General features: G+C 37.1%; 1 protein-coding gene across 1 annotated transcript; it reads right to left on the bottom strand.

Annotated features, from left to right (window-relative positions):
• Window positions 1-1,502: 1,502 nt before the first annotated feature.
• Window positions 1,503-15,630, bottom strand: LOC110155389 (CD109 antigen-like). Its single transcript, XM_055155049.1, is given in 33 exon segments — window positions 1,503-2,059; window positions 2,519-2,621; window positions 2,700-2,856; window positions 2,931-3,073; window positions 4,265-4,330; window positions 4,422-4,577; window positions 4,653-4,840; window positions 4,915-4,965; window positions 4,968-5,085; window positions 5,162-5,393; window positions 5,523-5,604; window positions 5,678-5,854; window positions 5,931-6,072; window positions 6,300-6,518; window positions 6,626-6,739; window positions 7,833-7,944; window positions 8,029-8,101; window positions 8,185-8,254; window positions 8,674-8,826; window positions 9,856-10,023; window positions 10,139-10,201; window positions 10,312-10,410; window positions 10,582-10,770; window positions 11,651-11,769; window positions 11,866-11,986; window positions 12,057-12,159; window positions 12,243-12,324; window positions 12,458-12,497; window positions 14,276-14,398; window positions 14,816-15,049; window positions 15,121-15,149; window positions 15,325-15,476; window positions 15,551-15,630. Coding segments are annotated over 33 exon segments (4,173 nt in total). The 3' UTR covers window positions 1,503-1,844.
• Between the last annotated feature and the right edge of the window lie 879 nt (window positions 15,631-16,509).

Below are 16,509 nucleotides of genomic sequence, written 5' to 3'. Positions count from 1 at the left end.
GATGGTATTAGCGAGTAAAATTGCAATGGATTAGTTGAGCAGTTGCGGCATTTTCAGAGCAAGGACGCACACCATGGACAGTTTAAATGATATATATATTCTTAATACAGTTTATAAGGCACTCGTGTAGTCTAAACTCTTTTCTAAACTTTTTTTTTTTTTTTAAACCACATGCCCCGTAACTTCTCTTAGTTGTGTAACCTTTGCTAAAGACGAATACTTTGATCATCTACGACAGCCATAAACTCAGTTTGACATTCACAATGACAATATAATGTTTTACCCTTAAAGGCCTGTCTATTAATCATAGCATTTCCATTATTGGAGTTAAAACCATAAAAATACTATTAAAAAGAGTAAGATATAAGCCCATCAGACTTTACCTGTTAATCCGTTTGGAAAAGCACGTGTAGAAGGAAAGCCAACACTGCCCTCTGGTGGTGAAAACAATCTTACAGAGATCAGAACATATAATGAAAGCAAGTCTAGGCTATATAAGATAATTAAAAAAAATACAATCAAATAATACAGCATTTTCTGGGTCTATTTATGATATAATTGTAACTTGCTTTAAACATGTTTAATAGATCATTACTGAGCAAGATGATGAGTAAAGGTAATTGTACACATGATGTAGCTCCATTTTGTTTAACTCTATCATCTGGAACTCTATTTTTTATTAATAACTTCATATAGTGACATATTAATTTATGACTTTTCTTCTTTAGAGTAGACTTGTTGTAAGATGTGTGATTTTTTTCCCCCTCAATATTGGCAGTATACTTTGCACCAGGAATGTTGTTGAATGAACTGTAAAGTGCACAGAAATAGCTACTGTTGATCTTCACTGTTTTTATTAAGATTAATAGCACAGAATTCCCTTTTAAATTGAGCAGGTACTCAAAGGCTTAGCGTGTAAGCAAAGCATAACGTACTGTATTTACTGTATGTAGATAATCATGATCATATGAGTACAGTGTGGTTTATGTTTATCTTGGACATCATCATAGACCAGCAGGCACTGGTTTCTGCAGGCTAACTCTTACAATAATAACCATCTTTCATGATCCAACATAGCTGTCTAACCCAATTATTGCACATTGATAGTTTACATGTGTGTTCAGCTTCTGCTCTCCCTCTCTGTTCATTCTTCGCTCTGAGGTTTTTAAGCCAGAGTCCATCATCACAAGTGAAATTATATAATGTATTGTAGTGCCACATTAACAGTGTTTTGAGGGACTGGTCTTTGTCAATAGTGAAAATACAGGCTGTCGAATATCCCCTTTAGCCAAGAAAGTACAGTAGAAGTTCTAATAAATCTTATTCCAGCCCTTTTGTGGCTAGGCAGCTTTGCACGTCTGCTTTTTCTGCCAGGTTGATAACAGAATACATATGTGAAGGGGTCCCCTTTTAGTCATTGTTGCAGTTAATACACGAGGAACCATTTTCACACATCCAAAATTGTTTTTTGTTCAAAATGATTTTACTTCAATATAAAACAAAACATCCAACTTGTGCCCATATACATGCTAAGCTAAGTTCTTGGCTAAATATTATATACAATTACATAATCGCATACATTATTTTCCTTCATTTTAACAAAAAGTACAACAAGGATTTTTTTTTATCTTTCAGAACATAATACACAATTTTGCTCTCTTTATTTAATAGAAATCCATAAAATGCCCTATCATTGCCTTAATGATACTGATGTGTTTGTATCTACTTCGCCGCACATGTACAAGGCATGTAATCTTGGAATAGAAAGTTACACAGTGTTTGAAACAACCTTCAAATGAAATTGCACATAAATACCCATTTTCTTTGTAGAGAACATCTACATACTAATCAGCCAGTCTACTAATCAGTAGAAAAGTACAAATAGCAGTTAAAAGTAGACAGGTCAAACTGTAGGTGGCGCTAATTACAGAATGGGATGTTATACCAGACACAATGATAGAGACTCCAGGCTCACACAGCTCACAGTTCTCACCACAGAACACACACGAGTCCAGGGTACGCAGGTCATCCAGGTTGTACGTCCTGGTGGCTTTTCTCGCTACAAAGTATTTTAAATAAACATATGATTACATTTCAGATACTTAGTATGAATTTATAGCATATGATCATCATTATTCTAATTAATAATAGTAACAGGTCCATTAACTTCCTGTTTAAAATTTCAGTGTACCAATGAAGATTTTCAATTCTTGAATTCATTTTGACATTTTTGAATGTATGACCCAGAGTCTGATTTTTTGAGTAAGTACAGTAAGTACAGAGTTGTGGACGGAGATAGAGGATAGGTGAAAACAGCAATTTTCAGAGCACTCATGACTCACTTACAGGACAATATAGAACTACTCAACTCTAAATCATGTAAATACTCTAGTGATGAGATAACACTGTTATAATATGGTTAAAAGCTCATAAAAGTGATGATTTTACATATGTTTCCTTTTATTTTAGTGCTGCAAAAAATGTTTCAACTCCAGTAACAAGGCCTATGCGTACTCACTTGGTTCATAGTAGTCATAAACACGCACTACTGCATCTTGTATATGAGCCACCTTGTAAATTCTGATGAGGGGAAGTGTGACGCAGACCTCTGTAGTGTTCAGCTGTAAGTCACATATGGCAGAGTCACAAATACTATATGTACTGTTCAATCGTAACATACTTCTGCGTAAAATACTTACAGTGTGAAAATAAAAGATGACTTTATCAGATAACGTTTCAGTCTTGGGGATCATGTCTGTTGGTGTAGTGGCTCCAGGGGAAATAGTGAACCCACTGAGCATGCCCACATCCAGAATGGCCATCCCTGTACTGGAGATGGTCTTAGTGTCCTTGAGTCTGGACATACAGAGAAAGAAAAAGTATTACTTCAATGTATTTAATTTTTAAGGAATCATTTTACAGCTGCATACCTCATACAGACAGATAACTGTAATCGGTTGTAGTCATCTCCTTGAGTGTTAACTTTCACATTTAACAAGAAGGCCTCCTCGTTCGTGATGCTTTGGAGATTTTCTGAAAAGGTTTTGCTGTCCATATTGTAGAAAACATTCATCTGATGAAATGAACAGAAGAATGAATATAAGCAGTGATGGGAAGAACACTTTGAAAATGTATTTAGTTACAGAATACTGAATATGCATTAAAATGTATTTTATAATGTATTCTGATACATGGGTCAATCAGAGTACTGTATTATGAATACTTCGAAGACTTCACACAGAGTTACATATAAATTGTAGTGTAAAGAGGCAACCTTGTATTAAAAACATCCAATCACTAAACATGTACACAAGAGCAATGTTTTCTATTCTCACTATACTCACTATACTCATCAATTCTGTGCAGTTTCAAGTCTAAATTGCAAGTACTACAATGTATCCCTTTAATTTTTAAAGTAACTATATTCTGAATACCACCAAATATAAAATTAACAGTGAATATAAGATACATTAACACTTTCCACCAGTTCTGACTGAAAAGGTTTTGTAAGCAATGGATAAACTAAAACTATGGTACATTTGAATATTATTTATCCCCCTGATGAAGGCCAGCTGGGTAAAATGTGCTGGGGATCAGTGTGGTCCTTTGACCTGTACCATAACTGAAAAAGTCATGCCATAATTATAAAAAGAATGTCTTGGTTTATGCATTCCTTGTAAAAATAGGCAGTGGTTTAAACCTAATTCCAGTTAAACTCACATAGTAAATGGCCACTCAATTGGATCACAGCAACTTGTGTAAAATGGTTATTTGCCAAACCACTCTATGATTTTGTTGTAATTTTTATTATACTTTTCCAAATTTTTCAAAATTAGCTTTATTTATGTGATAATTCATAAAAGAAACACAGTTGACAGTTTAGAACAAAGGTTTTCAACTTAACAGAGCAAAAGATTCATGTTTGGCCATACTGTTCTGATAGATGCCATCTGAACATGTATAGAGAAGCTGGATCATGTACATGTGTTCCAGATGTGCACTTCTGGGAGACCATTATCATGCTACATTTGCAATTTGAGGTTCTGTATTATAATACTCTATTCAGTACACTGTGCTGGCTGAACTGCATACATTTACTGTGGTCACGCTCTGCTTATTGAACCTGGTGTTTAGTGGATTGTGTTGCATATACGGAAATATTCTGCAGTTGTACTGTGTGTATATGCAGTGTTTTCATTGGACTAGTGATGCATAAATACAACATTTATGCACCTAAAATCCAAGTGGATGTTATGACTTGTACCTGAAATGTAGCAAATCCTCTTCCTTCCATGTATATGTCCAGTTTTAGATCATCGTAAACATCAATCTGAAGAGACCAAACCAAACACAGCATAGAATGTATACATTACAATACCAGTACAAAAGTCAGATAAATGCCTACAGCGGATGTTTGTTACCTCTTGCCTTTGATACATGCGGTAGTTGGTTGAGTTGATATGATGAATTGAAGAAAATGTGGTTGTTGGGGCAGTTATCTTAAGCCTGAGGTCAATAGCATTGGCTCCACTGAAAGCAGCAAAATGTGCCAAAGCCTGAAGAGCTATCACTGTGTCCTGAAGAAGAAAATATTGACAGGAGATGAACTTGAGTGTGCTTAAATACAGTATTTGAGTGTTAGTCAAATGTACCTGTGTGCTAACAAAACCTCCAAGATGATTCCTTTGGTTGCTAAGCCATTTCATTACAGAAATGGCTTCCACAATGTCCCCACGGTTAAAATATGCCAGGAGAATGTATGCACCGATTTCAATCTGAATTGCGTGAGACTGCTCATGTGAATGAGTGCCACCAGAGGACATCCATATCTTGGCTCCATCTTGAATATAAAAACAACCAGTTTAGATAGAGGTATGCTTCCAACTGCAATGTTTACTTCCTTCCTGCGTGTACCTCGATTATCCGCCCTCCTGCTGAGCTCTGCCAAGGCCACAGACACCTTGGACTGTTGGCAATGGATAAGGCATATGCAGCAAGAGCCAGAGTGTAGTTACTAACAGCCTGTGTGGAGATTTTTTTCTCCAGGTAGGTTTGAGCCAACAAGACCTGGTCAGCGTATCTTCCCTGCACATAAACACTTGGTTTTGGTATATATCTATAAGTATATATCTATAAACAGACACAAATGTCTTTTACTCACAACTGTGGTCTGATCTTCCAATAGTGTTATCAGGACGTACGCAGTGAGTGCCACAGGACCACTGTCCAGTCCTTCCTGCATCTCTGTGTGCATGGCTGTTCCCACCTCTCTGAACTCTCCCTCCGCTCCCTGCTGTTTCAGCATCCAATCTCTGGCTCTGGTCAGAACATTCTGGTCCACAGTGATGTAGGTCTGGGCTTGCTGGAAGCACTTCACCACAAATGCTGTTAGCCTGAGGACACAAACAGTGATGACATTTCAGCGTAATGTCAAACATTTTATATTTATTTTTGAGGAAAAAATAAAATTCATAACATTTGAAATAACATTTAGAGCATAGTGAAAAAGTGTTAATCATTACCATGTATTGCCAGAACTGTCACTATCTCCAAAGGCCCCAAATGAACCATCACTTTGCTGGTATAACAACTGCCGCTGATATCCTGGTTCACACAGACAATTCACTGGTAAAATGAGCATTTTTCATTTCAGTATAAAAAGTAGTGTGCATCTTGCCTTCCTCTAAATGCTTCATAGCCGTGCTCCTGATCTCACTGTCATCCTGACCAGACATCATCAAGTATCTCAAAACATAAATACTGGGAGCAAAGTGGACCATGTTCTGCTCTCCACAACCAAGAGGCAGGTCCACCAGAGAGTCCAGCTGGTGAATGGACAAGGCCAGTATGTCCCCTTCAAAAAGACAAGTTATCTTTTCTTTTTCATTTTTCTTGTGGAATGGTATGTATATTGCAAACAAAGTCCGTACCCCCTATAGCCAGATGTGCCCTGCGGGTGTCCGGGATCACTCCTGCTGGAAAAGCAAAGGTGGCAGAGATGGAGAAGTTGTTCATAGTAGGTGGTAGCTCCAAAAAAAGATTCTCCGAAACAGATTCCTCAACTCCCTCAGGCTGCCGAAACATAAGACATGTAATTCAATCAAGCAGTTACAACAATACCACTGATATATTTCCTGGAGCGATCTTCTGTTTTTATAGAATATGATCATTGTAAAGACATTTTCTTCATGTTATTTTTGATTTTATGAACATAACATCAGCCTGGCCAGGAACTACAGGTGGAAATGAGCTTAAGTTCTCTGTCCCTGTCTCAGTAAATAAATAAAATAAAAATAAACCTTCACGAAGACAGTCCAAACTAGGCTTTCTGATGCATCTGCAGATACAGCGTCCACAGAAATATCCACCTCCCCTAAAGCAGTCACTCTGACAGGAAACATGGCTTTAGCAGAGACATGGCTTCCCAACGTCAGCTGTTGGGCATTCACGACTGAGAGACCCCCACGTTGGGCCATAACAAACTCGAATGCATCACTTTCCGCCAGCAGTAAGATGACCTACAAACAAATGTAAGAAAACTTAATACAGGCAGATACAGGGCTGAAGGTGTGAAACTGTAGCAGGGAGTAAGAAAGTCAACAATACGAGAGAGAAAGAGACATACCTCAAGGTCCCGGTGTAGATGGTTGATGATGTTGACCTCCAGAACTATCTCCTCTCCTCGAATAAGGTATGGAGGCACATTGAGAGACAGGGAGAAGTCTTTGGTAATAGACAACTGAAGGGCACACAAAGGGAATGTTCAGTTCTTAAATATAGTTGATGTATAGTGACAGAACCAGAGCTAAATCTAAATGAACTAAACACTTAACTTAAAGATACATTGGGTAACTTTTCTGGAGGCTAATGCTTTTCTCTACAGAAGCCCTGAGCGACAAGAGAGAAAAAAAAAAAGAGGCACGTCATTTGGGCTCTATTTTCTAAGTGTTTATTTGTGTGCGTGTGCGTGTGTGCGTGTGTGTGTCTAAACCAGGTCTAAGCCAAGAAATCTTACTTCCCATATAACTCATAAAAGAGAATACAAAAGTAAAACTCATGAAAAGACTAGTTTCAACTAATGTGAATACACACATAACTGGGAACAGGTGAGCTTTGAACCCTAGTCTCCCATGTCCTAATCCAGAGCTTAACACAATAAGCTTTTCTTCCACTGTTTTATCATTCTAAATTTTGGTATTTACACGAACGAATATACTGGAAAAACACTTTTTTTTTTTTTAAATCAGCCACATCAAACAAACAAACAATTAAAAAAAATTACTTGCCTCTTTTTTTTTTTTTTTCTTGCCTCTCACTGCTTCCGTATTTCTATTTCTCCACTGAGATGTTACTGCTTTGTCTGGAATGTTTCACACTATAATAATGCATCAGGTCACATTTGTGGAGATAAAACCATCTGTAATTTAATTACTGTAATGTATGTCTAGTATATGTTTAATATCCTAAGAAACAAGCAAGTAACAGACGCCCAACCAAAAAGTTACATCATGCACCTCGAATTTGAAAATGGGGATAATCGTGCAAAATGATGATCCATATTTGAAGAAAGTTTCTATATTTTTCTCTCATTTTGGATATTACATAAAAACCTTTGCTTTTTAATGTCATCATATTATATAAAAGCTATAAAAAAGTATTTGATAGAGAAGTAAATTCTAATAATTAATATTAAAAATAAATTAAATAATTAATAAAAACTGTTTTGTTTGAATTTGTGAAAGGCCTGTTTGACGTAACCCCCACACATTTACAGTTCACCTGATAAACCCTATCCAAAAACATTATTAAAAAATATAGTTAATAATATTTACTTTCTGTGATGTGAAGCCCAGTCCGTGTTTTTGTGACATGACGAAAGCTGCAGCTCTGAGGGAGTTCACACCATCTGGTACTGTTATTTTCTCACTCGTCCACGTAGTATCACTGAAAAATGATGTGCATAATAATTACATATTCATATATACATTTTATGAATACATTTGAATATTTCAGATGGTGGTTATGTACCCCATTGTTGCATCTAACCACATCAGAGATTCAGCTCCATCCATAAAATGGTACCAGTATTTCTCTATCATATCTGCATCCCAGAGAAAAGACATTCGGTTAGAAAAACAGAATTATTTTTTCGTGATTACTACAGTGGTAATTTCCTCACTATACCTTGGGTAGAGCCATCAAATGACTGGGTTTTATACAATTTCCCATTTGTCAACATCCGAACAAAACATTCCTTTATAAAGAGATAGAAAATGTCATCAGTTTTAGTAGATGAAATGTAGGAGCAAGTAACACAAACAACAAGTGTTTAGTCTAAAAATATGTGTCAAGCAATGGAGTGTGGTGTAAGGAATACAAAGAGCAGAGTGTCAATTGCACAATTATCTGCTATCATATCAATAGCCCTGGAGCTAAGCCTGGAACCCTGCACCAGAATGACCATATTATAGTAAACCAGAGTCAATTCCATACAAAGGAGGCATATACGTTACAGCCTGGGTGAATGGTTTAGGATTTGCATAGATAACAAAACCTTATATGAATCTTATAGGTACTTAATGAAGACTTATCCTCTGGTTAAACAAACACATTTAAATATTATTTGTATTCCTACAAATAAAAGAAAATGGCAAGTAAACCTTGTAAGCTTACCTGTTCCACTTCAAAGTGTGTGGAAACCTCTGGAGCAGAGTCGTGCATGCCCATGATGACGATGCCCACCAGAGAGCCACTGTCAGGCCCAGTGACACTGATGGTCACCTGCTCCCCTGGCTGGGCTGCCTTACTGCTCCAGTTGAGAGAGATCTAAAAGAAACACACATGTAAAAAAAAAAAAAAAAAAAAAAAAAAAAAATCTTGTTTCTTGTTATTTATTCTTTATTTAACCAGGGTAGTCCCACAAAGATTTAGATTCATTTTCAGGCAGGTCCTTCCTCCAGAGGGGACCTGTTTTTGTGGTAGGGAAATTCAGAGCACTTGGAAGAACCCTATGCAGACACTGGGACAGCATGCAAACTGAACACAGAAAGGACCAGCACTACTCAGGACTCAAACTCTCAAACTGCTGTGAGGCTAAAGCACTAACTGATTCATATACAGCAATGTTTCCCAAACTTTTGTTCTGGGGACCCATATTTTAAAAGTCACAAACGCAACCCAAGTCAATAGACATTATTCGCAAATCACAAAATAAAGGTAGATTTGATCATTATGGAACATTAATGAGGATATTTTATTGTTGACTGAGTGATCGTGTCTCTCTGAACAATTAGTATTACTCAAATTCTAAACAATGAAAAACAGTCACTGAACCAGCAATAAAAGGACCCATAAGTCGTCTATTTGGACATTAAATGTAGCCCTTTTTTTTTTCTTTTCAACATTCAATTGAACCAGCAATATTGGAACAAAATAAATAATTACAAAAAGATTAGAAATTATACAAAACATGTCTTAACATTTGAACATTTCTAATGAGACAGGTGGGCCTGTCTGTGTTTTTGTAGTGCGTTCCTATCCGGGGTGCAGGAGGAGAGGGCAGCAGCAGATCAGGCGACCCAAAAAAAATCTCTTGCAACTCACCTGAGGGTCGCAATCCAGTCTTTGGGAAACAATGATATACAGTACATAACACATAACACTTTTGTTAAACAATCACTTATTAATGGGTAATTGAAAATTGGAAATGTCAGCTACTTGTTATTCAGCTGTTAGTTGACTAACTGCGAAGCATTTATTAATAGTTTATTTACTCCACTGTCTTTAGTAAATACGGTAAGTGCATTAGTAGAAAAAAGTAGGCACAAGCTAATTAATATATCACACTTCATATACCTCTTGCTGTTTGACCAGAAGATCTGCGGTGTCACTCATGATCTCCCCGTTAGCGAGGACACAGTAGACAGTCACACAGGCCTGAGGGACCCAGGCTGCTGTGGGAGTCAGAGAGAAAGAACCAAATGTCTTTGTCCCAGCAGCCACAACCTGCCCCCTGGATTTCACCTGGAAGAGCACACAATGGCACAGGGACATGAGAAATTCTGAGTGAACTTTACTGTATAGAACTGTATTGTGCTTACTAAAGAAAAGACTTATTAAAAAATGACGTGACACATACCACGTAGTGAAGCAGTTTAGGCTCGACTGAGCTCTCCAAGGTGATCTGAACAGGTGATCCTATCTGAAATTATGGATTAAAAATGCAGTATGTGTAACAGAAAAAAACAAAACAAATGTGTGTACTCTACAGGTTTGGATTTTTGATTAAGGAAAAGTGCATCTTGAGGATACCTGTGTGGGAGTTATTGGAGAGATCTGGATATAGGAAGCACTTGGAGATGGGTGAATTCTGGAGAGATTTATAGCAACAACGCTGGAGTGGAATCTTGCCTGTTTGTAAAAATAACAAAACCTTTTCACAACGACATGTTTACTCATTGAAACATTTTAGGGAGGGCGATATTTTGTTCTATACTGAAACTACTCATCTTACACTGTGAAACTGCCGAACACTGGCCTCCCCCCTGAGGATCCACATACCATTTAAATCAAAATGCTCACCTGAATAAAAAGCGCCTCTACTTCAGCCTGTAATCTGAAGCTCACGCGGACAATCCCGTCTTCAGGCACCGGACGTGAGAGAGACGTGGGCTCACCAGTGTCCATGGAGGTCTGAGTTATCTCAATCCACACAGACTCACGCATATCTGCTGAGCTCAAGGACTGCTGGTCAAAGCGAGAGATCTTGAGCTGTGGAAAAAAAAGTTATTACAAAAACTAATTTGTGTGGAGAAAGTACACACATTTGTCCAAAAGTGTGACTACATTTAATTACAAAAATAAATAAATTAAATATAGTAAAGTAGTAAAGGTAGTCAAATAAACTAAACAATGAATCTATTCAAAAATAAAATAATTGTCTGTATTATTGGTATAGTATAGGGGTGTAACGATATCCAAGTCTCACAATACAATATTGTCATATTGCGATATTTTGTGGAGGTTAAAGAGCTAAAAGTGTTAATATGCTACTTTTTCCTCTTAAAGTGCCTTGACAAGACTTAATCCAAAGAACCTTAAAAGTGCTTAGAACTGTTATTTCTTCTTGTAGTCGACACTGAAATGGAACAAAGGATCATGGTCTATGTAGTTCCCTCTGTCTTTTTTAGATATTGCTGCACCATAACTCTTCATTTAAGCAAAGTGACTTGTAATTTGATATATTGTGATGGTCCACAATATTATTGTGAGAACTCTGATGATACGATATCACGATATTTCGCTTATTGTAACATCCCTAGTATAGTTTTATGCCAGATGCCCATCCACACAGATTACCCACTTCTGGTCAGGTAGTACACAGAATATCTTATAACAGACCTGGGCATTTTGCAGCATCTGTAACATTTTTGCTAATAATTATTTAATCATCATTTAAGAATGATTATAGTCTATTAATAATTTACAGCAGCCCATATTATACAGAAATATGCTTATGAACATTTGTTAGACCAGTGAGTGAATTGTTCTGCGCCTCAAATGTAGTTCCAGGGAAAGAAACTGATTGCTCACCCCTGCCTTGTAATCACAAAATTATTTTCCATACAAGCCATAGTAAATAATGAAGTACCTTTGCAAAGAACTCCATTCCCGGCTTTAGTGCTTGAGGATAGTTGTGTAATGTTAGGTGATACATCTCCTTGGAAATTTGAACTGTAACTTGTTTGGTTACTTCAATTCCTTTGGTGACTTCAGAATTAAATGGGAAAAAAAAGCACAGGGCAATGATTAATGCTATTAGATCAGCCCAGAGAGTTCAGAGATAGCTAACCTGTGGTATCTTACTTGTGGAGTTATTAATAACAGCAGCATGGAGGGAGACCATAACATCTTTGCCACTTTGTACTTTTGCAATCAGTGAATGCAAATCATCCTTACTGAAATGAAAGTTTGTGGACCCATAGATCTGAAAACACATTTACATTCATGTCAAAATACAGATAAGTGGCATCCCAGATAAAAAAAAATCAGTGCACCTCTCTGGTCTGAGTCAAAGTGAAGGTCGAGTCATCATCAGCTGTGGGTACAAGTGTGAGTGTAACTTTGACTGTCCCGTGCACAGGCTGCCCACTGGAGTAACTACGTGGAACAAATTGGCTTGTTATAAAAACCATGTCTGTATGTACTTCATCACTACTTTTGTTTCCACTTTTGGTACTTACAGGGCCCTCACAGATCCTGAGATATCCTCACGAGTCAGAACATGAGAGGGTGTGTTGATCAAAACATCAAAAGCAGGATTTTCTGTTTTAAAAGAGACTTAATTATGAAAATTTACTTGATTATTTTTTTCAATAAACGGCATTAGGGTGTAATCATGAGATTAGTAAATCACAATACTCAATTCAACATCATTAATACAAAATGTCACTCTTACCAAAATGTTCCACAAAAAAGGTTATAGCATCAGTCAACCCCTAAGAAAAAGAAAAGACCAATTTTGAAAAACAGATCTATATATAGAGGGAGAGAGAGAGGAGCCCATTCTTCAACAGGCTCCTACAGCTCCGCTCAAACAGTCAGAGGTACAGGACTATATTCATACCATACTTTATACAACTGTACGACAATTTACCCTTATCTAACAGATAATACTCCCTACAACTGTACAACAACTTACCATTATGTCACAGGTTAATCATTACTTAACAGAGGTGGGTGAGTCAGACTAGAGTCACTATATTTAGGACTTGAGACTTGACAAAATGGACTAAGACTTGGGACTACACTTGGACTTGAAGGTCAGTGACTTGGGACTTGACTCAGACTTCAGGCCTGTGACTTGAGAAGACTTGAGAAGCACTTTTAAATCTGAATTCTTTCTATTCTGACTGTAATGATTCAGACTAAGATCTTGTCAAGACATTTAAAAAAAAAAATTACATTTCTTACATACTCCATAAATACTCATATAAATACACTATGATTTTTTTTTTTAAGTACAATCTAGTTTAAAATTCATATATATTGCAAAAATCAAAGCTATATTTGGCACTTTGGTTTAAAGACTTCAAATGACTTGAAGCTCAAAGCAGATGACTTGAACTTGACTTGGACTTATGGGCCAGTGACTCGAGACTTGACTTGGACTTGCCTGTATTTGACTTGGGACTTGACTCGGACATGAGGTCAAAGATTTGAGACTTGCAAAACAATGACTTGGTCCCACCTCTGCTGTTTAATCTCCACACTGTTTCACATTATGACCTATAGCCAGTGTTGGGGAGTAACAGATTACATGTACCGGAGTTACGTAATCAGAGTACAAGTTAAGAGTAACTGTATTCAGTTACAGTTACTGTTTCAATGAGTGGTAATTGGATTACAGTTACTTTGTTGAAATAAATGGATTACACTGCAGTATTTTCCAGTTTTCACATTTTGGGCTAAACCAGAACTAAAACCAGAACCAAACCAGGTCTAAACCAGGTCTAAACCAGGAATAAACCAGGTCTAAACCAGGTCTAAACCAGGACTAAACCAGATCTAAACCAGGACTAAACCAGATCTAAACCAGGACTAAACCAGGTCTAAAACCAGGTCTAAACCAGGACTAAACCAGGAATAAACCAGGTCTAAACCAGGACTAAACCAGATCTAAACCAGGTCTAAACCAGGTCTAAACCAGGACTAAAACAGGACTAAAGCAGGATTTAACAGGACTAAACCATGTTGTGCGGACGTGTCTCCTCCTCTTCTATCAATAATATTTTTAATACAGTTCAGTAAAATCTGGGCTTTTTATTTTCTTTTAGCAGACAAAACATCTTATGCTACGATATCCTGGTCTTTGCTTCTCTACAGCAAATCAAGTAATCCAAAGTATTCAGATTACGTTACTCACTTTAAGTAATTTAATGGATTATGTTACAAACTACATTTTGGGGTATGTAATCTGTAATCTGTAGGGGAATACATTTTAAAAATAACCTTCCCAACACTGCCTATAGCTGATATATGTTCGTATCATTATATTTGTATATTTTATTTTTACTTGTACTTGTACATACATATTGCTATTTTTGCTACTTATTACTCTGAATGTGTGTATTATTACCATTTACATTTTGTCATTATAATTTATTGTGATGTGTGAGCTACTGTGTCCAAATAATTTCCCGTGTGGATCAATAAAGTTCATCTGAGCCTAAGTTTAACCAAATAGTTTAACATTAAAAGTATAATGAAAACCTACATTGATTGTTGTTACGACTGTCCACCGTCCAAGTGGACCTGCCTGGGGTAGGATGAAATCTCGCAACACAATCCCATTATTCCCACTGGACTGAGATCTGTCGGCAGCATTCCCACTGGGATTCTGTGTATAGCCAGACCCAACATATTCAACACATATACACATACTTAAAGGGCAAATATTGTGCTAATTTGTAATGCATGATATCAGGTTGTTTTCTCATCACAAACACACTTGGAGTTGTGTTTTGTGTCATTCACACATGTTTTACACGCAATGTTTTAAAACTCCATACACCTCCAGTAAAATCAATTGGATGAGGCTGCTTTTAATTTGAAAAATATCATTAGATGACACCACAAGGTGGAACAGAGCATTTTAAGATTTGGAGATGTAGACGAACTAATAAAGGGTTACTCAAACAGGTATGAATGAAACAAAAACTAACTTAAAGCTCACATGAGTCCATTTTGTGTATAATATATATATATATATATACCTATATATATATATATATATACAGTACAACAATACACTTACATTTATAGAGAGGTCCACTTTGCCATTGTAAGGATAATTATCGTGGTAGACTAATGCCACCCTGACCCTCACATGGTCCCCTGGCTGGTAGCGTGGTTTGTCCGTCTGACTGAACACAGTGACATTTCTGGAACTGAACGGTATAGTAGTGATGTTGGTAAAAATAACCTCATCGCCTTTGTAGCCTCTCACAGTCAGCGTGAATGGAGAACTCTTAAGATTTGAGTCATAAATCTGTAACACATGTTGACACTCAAGTTAGAAAATAAGAATAAACCAAGATCCCAAAATAAAGTATTACTTACTGGAGGAATTGTAAGCAGTCCTGTCACATCTATGGAAAAACAGAAAATGATTCAACCCACAACGTGTTACATAAGAGAAAAAGAGTTGATTATTATAGCAACTAAAACACAAGCATGGATATCAGATCAATTTGACATTAAATTATCTAAAATTAAACCCTCTTGTGAAATGAATGCATTGGAGCAACATCATTAAGTCTTCACCTTTTGTAAACGCTTCAGATTTCTCCATTTTGACATTGCCCTGTAAAATTTCAGCAGAGACACGGACACTGAAATCTGCCAGGATGGTCACTGCCAACGACGTGGGCATCCCAGCGTGAATCTGCTCTGGAACAGACACCAGGAAAAGAGAGCTAAAGGGAAAAAATAAAAACAACTTGAGATCCATTCAGAGATAGAACATATAAGGTATTAGACAGTTTCCAACCTGGGTGATTGCTGATGTGATCCAGGTACATTTAGACTTATAATTCCCAAACACAAACCTATCCTATAAAGGCACGCCATGTTGACTTTTGGACGTGCACTTCTGAGTCTGCTCTGAGAAGCATACCTGTCCTATACCTGAATGGGACAAAACTCCGCCTCCACTGGCCCAGAATTCCCTGATCACATGACCAAATACTCACAGGTAGTATCACATGTGTACTCAGCCCTGAACAAAGGCTGTGGTCTGGAGGGGCAGGGGTAAAGACACATTTCAACGCCTTGGCCCAGGGGGGTCGGGGCTCAACTGTCTATTCATAGGCTGTCAACTCACATCACTGATATATAGGTATAGGCCACCCTGCTGTCACAGAATATGTAAGATGATGAGCTTAGGAATTTTAATAGTAAAACCACCAACACAAAATCCTTTTCATAAGAATTGTTATATTGAAGAACTTTTCTGCATTTAACTTAATTAACAAAAAAAAAAAGAAATACTCCTCTAAGATTGTATACTTCTGTTGGTCTAGCATGTTTGCACTAGTGTTTCAAATACAACCAGTGTCACAATAAAAGAATCTAAATCTCAATTTTTATATTGAGGAAAAAAACCTATATTTGATACTAGAGGTGGGGACTTACAAGTCGTGATTAGACTCGGGTCAGACTTGAAGGTCATTGACTTGGGACTTCACTTGGACTTGAGTCCTGTGACTTGAGAAGACTTGATGCTTCTCCTAAAAACATTTTTCTTTTTTCAGTTGATACATGTGCTGCAAATATAAAAGCAGTGATTCCCCATATGACCTATAATACTTTATCTAAAGAGTAAAAGTGTTCTATAGCTGTTCAGGAAAGGCCATAATTTGGCCTATTCACTGCATGTTTAGTAGGTTATACATTCTGCACAAATGAGTATCTAGTTTAGATAATTACTTTGGTATTTGCTGACAACCC

The sequence above is a fragment of the Boleophthalmus pectinirostris genome, unplaced genomic scaffold (genome assembly GCF_026225935.1).
Source record: "Boleophthalmus pectinirostris isolate CB_2022bp ecotype Guang Dong unplaced genomic scaffold, ASM2622593v1 HiC_scaffold_10, whole genome shotgun sequence".
Classification (NCBI taxonomy): domain Eukaryota; kingdom Metazoa; phylum Chordata; class Actinopteri; order Gobiiformes; family Gobiidae; genus Boleophthalmus; species Boleophthalmus pectinirostris.
Note: the sequence above shows the minus strand (reverse complement) of the source record. Positions and strands in the feature narration are given on the sequence as shown.